Here is a 6,499-nt window from a genome sequence, read left to right as displayed (position 1 = left end):
TCGTAGACCGGGTAGGCTACTAGCCTGGTAGGATGCAGACCCCGGATTCAAATACAGCCAGAGGAGACGTCACGGCTACAGGAAGTAGTCTCGATGTGCAAATTGGACTTCCTTCTTGTGTTAGCTTGCTAGCATCGGAGGTGTTAACACAATGTATCTTATTTGGTTGTTAAAACACTGATCAGTTTCCCCTTGTCGTGTGATCATAATAACCGTGGTGACGTAAAAAGTCGGCTATTTAGATAAAAAATAACTGGACACTTATGGACTAATCAGAGAAGACGTTACGCTTACCGGAAGTAGTCACCTCGATGGGCCTATTGGACTTGCTGTTCGTGTTAGCTTTTAAGCATTAGTGTTAGCAGTTTAGTTAGTATACTGCTAAATATCAGAAGGGTTTAATGACAAATGTAATGCTCGGCTAGCTTTAGCAACGGGTAGCAGCAGTTCTCCGAAGATCACCTGGCAGGTGAGTGCTAGCGTCTTCATGGTGGATCGTGATTGGATTCCGCCGTGACGTCACGGATGACGGTTTGAAAGCCTAACTAGGTGGTTGAAGGTGACGCAGGCATCTTGAATGGTTTTCCACAATGTGTTTTATTAGTTAGCACCATAAAAAGTCAAGAATCTCTCCCGAATATAGGAGAAAGGAGTCAGTCGAGGAGTAAAAAGTTGCACCGTGTGGCCAGCAGGTGTCGCTCACTTGCTGGCAGAGGTGAAGGTGAAGCATCCTCTCTGGTGGAACTGCATGTCTCTGATGCGACGCACGGACTGGATCTGAGGCTGCACGGCCGAGAAGTCGTTGTAGTGCCGGAAGTCACCGCACTCAAACAGGTACTGGTAGCCTCTGTAGCCCGGGTACTGGTAGCCCACCCACCTGAGGGACACGTCAAAGTGATTTAACTCCTTCAAAACAAAAGACTGTGTCTCAAAATGCTGTGCTTGCGTACTTCATTTAAAAGTGCGGTAAAAGACAGTGTACAGCGCTTGGTCAGTACCCGGATGTTACATTTATGATGGCGCAGTGATGGGTACTTGCCACCCTCAACAGCAACAACGGAAGGGGGGACTAGAGTGACCATTAAAATGAGAAGAAATGCGTGAAAATGGGGTCAGATGAACGAGTGTACCCATGCAAGTATTCCATTTGAGACTCAGCCTTTCAACGAGCTGCGGCAATGCACCGTTCGTCCACACGGGGGTGCTGTTTGGTTTTCACTTCAGCCGCCATTCAAGCGTTTTACTTCTCAAAGGTTTTACGGGAGGGGAAACAAAATTCATTCATTAATTTTCTACCGCTTTTTCCGCACGAGGGTCGCGGGGGTGCTGGAGCCTATCCCAGCTGTCTTCGGGCGAGAGGCGGGGTACACCCTGGACTGGTCGCCAGCCAATCACAGGGCACATATAGACAAACAACCATTCACACTCACATTCATACCTATGGACAATTTGGAGTGGCCAATTAACCTAGCATGTTTTTGGAATGTGGGAGGAAACCGGAGTACCCAGAGAAAACCCACGCGTGCACGGGGAGAACATGCAAACTTCACACAGAAATGGCTGAGGGTGGGAATTGAACCCTGGCCCCCTAGCTGTGAGGTCTGCGCGCTAACCACTAGACCGCCGGGAAACAAAATGTCCTACAAATTTAACTTTCACAACAAAATCACAAAAAAGTGGTGTGTTTGACACCCAGGTGTCACAAGGATGTTTGTACAATGTTCAGTTGAGCACGAGGACACGTGCTAGCTGCTAGCTAAGTTTCAGTTTAGCTTGTTTAGCCTACAGCATTCTGCTGGTGGAACAGCAAACAGGAAAGAAAAGTCAAGAGTAAAATACATATTTGTGGACAAACAAAGAAGATGGAGAAGTCAGCTCCCGGCCGTGTGATGACGACATCATTTACAAGAGCATTAGTGCTGAGGAGGCCCAATATTTGTGGAACTTACGCTCCTCCTGGCACCCTCACGCTGCCCACTCGGTCACAGAAGCCATGCGCCCACAGGGTGGGAACGTCGTCCTCCTGGATCTCCATCTTGTTGCCCTTGAAGTCAGACAACTCGTGTAGGCAGATCTTGTGCTCCAAGCTGTCCTGTCAACGACGACGACACGAGACGTCAAGCTCGATATACATATATAGATATCATTAGCACGTTATCACTTTCACCAACGTCACCTATGGTAGCTGGCTAATATTCTAGTTAATGTGATAAATAACCGGCCAATATGCTAACTACCTGTGTAGTGTCTGAGCTAATTGGATAATAATGCTAACTACTATATAATATGCTAGCTAACTGACTAATGCGTTAACTGCCTTCTAATATGCTAAATAACTGGCCAATATGCTAACTACCTGTGTAGTGTCTTGAGTTAATTGGATAATAATGCTAACTACTATATAATATGCTAGCTAACTGACTAATGCGTTAACAACCTTCTAACGTGCTAAATAACTGGCCAATATGCTAACTACCTGTGTAGTGTCTCGGCTAATTGGACAATAATGCTAACTACCATATAATATGCTAGCTAACTGACTAATATGTTACCTACCTTCTAATGTGCAACTGGCCAATATGCTCAGTAATATGGTGATATGCTAACTACCTTCAAAGATGCTAACTACTTGGTTAAATACAGCCATGTGTGATACATTAATGTGTTGATTACCTGGCTAATATGCTAACTGACTAATGTGTCAGCTGTTTTGTTAAATACTAAGAATGTGAAAAATAACTGGCTAATAAGCTATCTCCCTGTGTGACATTAGTTAACGGGGTAGCTAGCGGGCCAAAATGCTCACTACCCTCTAATGCACTAACTAACAAGCTAATATGCTAACTACTCATCACAGGCTAATGTGCTAACTGCCTGGCTGAAATGCCAACTACCTAGCTAATTACTAACTAGTCTGCAAACTAACTGGCTAATTTGTTCACTTATGTGGTGACTGGCTAATGTGCTAACAAATTAACTAATGTGCTAACTGCCTGACTCGTGCAAACTACTATGCTAATCAACTGGCTAACATGCTAACTAATATGACCACTCACAGGCTGATATGCTAACTACCGGGTTAATATGCTAACTGATTCATGTACTAATATGCTAATTGCTTGCTAACATGCTAACTACCTATTTTATACATTTAACTGGTTAACGTGGTAATTGATGAATAACTACCCATCTAATAGATGAGCGGCCATGTTAATATGCTAAATAACTGGCTAATATGCTAGCTGGCAAATAATAGACATGTTGTGGAAGGAAGCCATCAAGCTCGGGGTCCGTCGTTAGCAAGGGGCTAACACCTTGACCAGCATGACCTTCAGGTGTAGGTTTAAGGGTCAGTGGGCGGTACCATGCGAATGGGCCTGAGGGACATGAGGCAGTCGCTGCGGTAGGAGTTGCTCCAGGTGTCCCAGCGAGGATACTCCCCCTTCTCCAGGATGAACATCTCCCCACGGAGGTTGGTCTGCTCAAAAGCAACAAAGCTGAAATGATGGGGGGAGGGGAAGGGTGGGGTGCCGCCGGGCATGGTTGTGTGTGTGTGTGTGGGGGGGGGGGGTAGACAGAGAGAGCCATGAGTGGACAGGTCAACATATCAACTGGTCTCTGGGGACGGAGGGGTCGTCTTACGGGCCGCTGTCCACGATGAGACTCCTCACTCGATCCAGTCCTCGCTCGCACACGTTCATGCACTCGCCCTGGATCTCCAACATCCTGCCCTGGAAGTTCTCCTGGTCGAACAGCATGATCTGCACACACACACAACAGCAAGTGTGGTATGTTGGTCATGTGACCGTGTTGGGGGGTACATGGTGTGTCTTAAAAAAGCAGACCCCAGGCGGACTCACTCTGAAGGATCCCATGCCGGGCTCGCCCGTTTTGGTGGCCTTGCTGGAGGCGGCGGGGGCGGGGATTCCCTTGTCTTTGGGGTCGGCGCCCTGGCTGGAGGCGGACTTGGCGGTCTGAGACATGGCGGGGGGGCTTCAGGAGAGTCTGGATGGTAGATGGAGGCGATGATGCTGATGTTAGCGCGTGCGTGCGGGGGGCGTGCTCACCTGGGTCGGGTCTGTCCTGCAGTGTGGCGTGAGGCAGGCTGGCTCGAGCTGGTCTCCCCCCTCGCTCCAGGCCAGCTTTTATAGTCTGGCAAAGGTTGAGCGCCGGGGCTCCCCGCACAAAAGAAAAAGCCTGGTCATCAGAGCAGGGCCGGGCCAAAGCCAAGCGGGTCATGGCATGGCCTGGAAGCCTGTAAGCACTTTAGCAGCAAAGGAAAGCGCTGAGCCAGGCGTTTAGGTTTGTGTTGGCTCCAGCAGGAATGTCAAGGACCCGCCCTGATGTCATCTCTTGAGCATCTTCGCAAACTTCCTGTTTGCTAACCTCTGCCATGCTAACTGGCTCACCTGCTAGCTTTTGGTGTGGCAGGAGAGATGCTAGCCATGACTCCCTCATACGCGGATTACAGAAGGATTGTTGTGGGATTATTTGTGCTATAGAAAAAGGACCTAACCTGTTAGCTATGTACAGATTAGCTAATCAACGTTAATTTCATGTGCTTCATAGACTGTAATGGCATGCAGTGAAAGATGAAGGATGCTTCTGATTGGTGGTTGCATCGTCACTAAGGATCTGTTGATAATGACAGATGATCAATAATAAACTTGGTTCGTCACGTTTGTCCATCATCTGGCACACCCAGTGACCTCTGACCTTTCCTTGTAATGATGGTCATGGTGGTCCGTGCCCCACTCCCAGCTGATAATGTGGTGTCTGCACTTCTGGTCGTCCACAGATTAAAGCCTTTGTGCCCCCACCACCCCCGCCAGATGACAAAGGCGACAAAGCCACGCCCCTCTGCTGAGCGGGCCTTTCGGGATGGCCTCCTGCCAGGGGAGGCTTTAAAAGGGAGGGGGCGCCAGGCTGCTCTCACTCTCGGCAGCAAAGAGCGTCAGAGCAAGGTGAGTGTCCGTCGCCCGCCCAGACCCCACATTCACCTAAGCAGTGCCTGGACCCCCAGCACGGGGTCTAGAAATGCGGCTTCGGTGCCGGTGAAGGTGGGTCTCTGAACGGAACCAGGCGGTCTGTCCGGTTCTGCTTGTTGGGTGGCTTCCGGGTTCTGACCCGCTATGTGTCCTTGCAGACAAGATGACTCACCACTGCACCAAGTTCTCCGGACACTGGAAGGTGAGTGGGGGGCGGCGGGTCACACGGCAGCGAGCTGTACGCGCCGCTGCTCAAACGGCGTCTCGCTGTGCGTAGATCATCGTGTTCGACGAGGAGTGCTTCCAGGGCCGGCGCCATGAGTTCACGTCCGAGTGCTGCAACGTGATGGAGTTGGGCTTCGAGACCGTGCGCTCCCTGCGGGTGGAGAGCGGGGCGTGAGTGCTCAGTGTCCAACCACTGTGTGCGGCGTCCTCGTGTTCCGCTAACGTCTTTGCTCCTTGCAGCTGGGTGGGCTACGAGCACGCCTCCTTCCAGGGCCAGCAGCTGGTTCTGGAGCGGGGCGAGTACCCCCAGTGTGACGCTTTCGGGGGAAGCAACGCCTACCACATCGAAAGGTTGACCTCCTTCCGGCCTATTGCCTGCGCTGTGAGTGGCGTCCACGTAGCATCCGACGTTGCTACGTCCTCCTGAACGTGTCTTCTGTTTCCATTCTAGAACCACAGAGAGTGCCGCATGACCATCTTTGAGAGGGAGAACTTCCTGGGTCGGAAAGGTGAACTGAGTGACGACTACCCCTCCCTGCAGGCCATGGGCTGGTGCAACAATGAAGTGGGCTCTCTGCGGGTCCAGTCCGGAGCGTGAGTGACCCCATCTCCTCGGTCGTCCTAGCTCGACGCACTCTGACCCCTCCTCCATCTCTCAACAGCTTTGTGTGCTACCAGTACCCTGGTTACCGTGGTTACCAGTACATCATGGAGTGCGACCGTCACTGCGGCGAGTACAAACACTTCAAGGAGTTTGGCTCCCACAGCCAGACCCCCCAGGTCCAATCCATCCGCCGCATCCAGCAGTGACCCCTCACCTCTGACCCCCGCTGCTTTCCAGCTGATTAAACCGTCTTTCTTAAACATCAGCAGCATTTCCTTCATTTCACATCACCTCATTCTGCATCTTCATCTCATCATGTGTTGGTGTTGGGAGTACAGTTAAGGGTCAAGGATTAGGTTAGAGGGAAAGGGGTTAGGCTAGGGTTGGGGTTAGGTGTACACTTGGGCTTTGGTTTAGGTGGTGGGGGTCATGTTGGTGTTGGGACTACAGTTAAGGGTCAAGGATTAGGTTAGAGGGAAAGGGGTTAGGCTAGGGTTGGGGTTAGGTGTACACTTACGCTTTGGTTTAGGCGGTGGGGGGCTCATGTCGGTGTTGGGACTACAGTTAAGGGTCAAGGATTAGGTTCGATTTAAGGGATAAGAGTTGGGTGAGCGTTACGGTTAGGTTTACACTCAGGGTTTGGGTTAGGATTTGGGGTTTAGTGGATTAAAATTAGGTTAAT

The 6,499-nt window shown here is 50.4% G+C and overlaps 2 protein-coding genes across 3 annotated transcripts; one reads left to right on the top strand and one right to left on the bottom strand.

The window, feature by feature from the left end:
* Positions 1 to 578: 578 nt before the first annotated feature.
* On the bottom strand, positions 579 to 4,232 carry crybb1 (crystallin, beta B1). Its single transcript, XM_058057837.2, has 6 exons — positions 4,068 to 4,232; positions 3,861 to 4,005; positions 3,643 to 3,761; positions 3,365 to 3,497; positions 1,950 to 2,092; positions 579 to 877 (listed from the first exon to the last, which is right to left on the bottom strand). Exons 2-6 carry the CDS (start codon positions 3,981 to 3,983, stop codon positions 700 to 702), a joined length of 696 nt encoding a protein of 231 aa, XP_057913820.1. The 5' UTR covers positions 3,984 to 4,005; positions 4,068 to 4,232; the 3' UTR covers positions 579 to 699.
* A 623-nt stretch (positions 4,233 to 4,855) lies between these two features.
* Positions 4,856 to 6,082, top strand: cryba4 (crystallin, beta A4). Of its 2 annotated transcripts, none has more exons than XM_058057839.2 (6): positions 4,856 to 4,964; positions 5,147 to 5,190; positions 5,266 to 5,384; positions 5,454 to 5,595; positions 5,665 to 5,807; positions 5,876 to 6,082. In XM_058057839.2, exons 2-6 carry the CDS (start codon positions 5,152 to 5,154, stop codon positions 6,021 to 6,023), a joined length of 591 nt encoding a protein of 196 aa, XP_057913822.1. In that variant the 5' UTR covers positions 4,856 to 4,964; positions 5,147 to 5,151; the 3' UTR covers positions 6,024 to 6,082. The 2 variants fall into 2 exon arrangements, with proteins under 2 accessions (XP_057913822.1, XP_057913821.1); XM_058057838.2 differs by having other exon boundaries at positions 4,923 to 5,060.
* Positions 6,083 to 6,499: the final 417 nt, after the last annotated feature.

This window comes from Doryrhamphus excisus, linkage group LG19 (assembly GCF_037039965.1).
Source record: "Doryrhamphus excisus strain RoL-2023G ecotype Guam linkage group LG19, RoL_Dexc_Guam_v1.1, whole genome shotgun sequence".
Lineage (NCBI taxonomy): Eukaryota > Metazoa > Chordata > Actinopteri > Syngnathiformes > Syngnathidae > Doryrhamphus > Doryrhamphus excisus.
The sequence above is the reverse complement of the archived record's forward strand: the minus strand, read 5'-3'. Positions and strand labels throughout refer to the sequence as shown.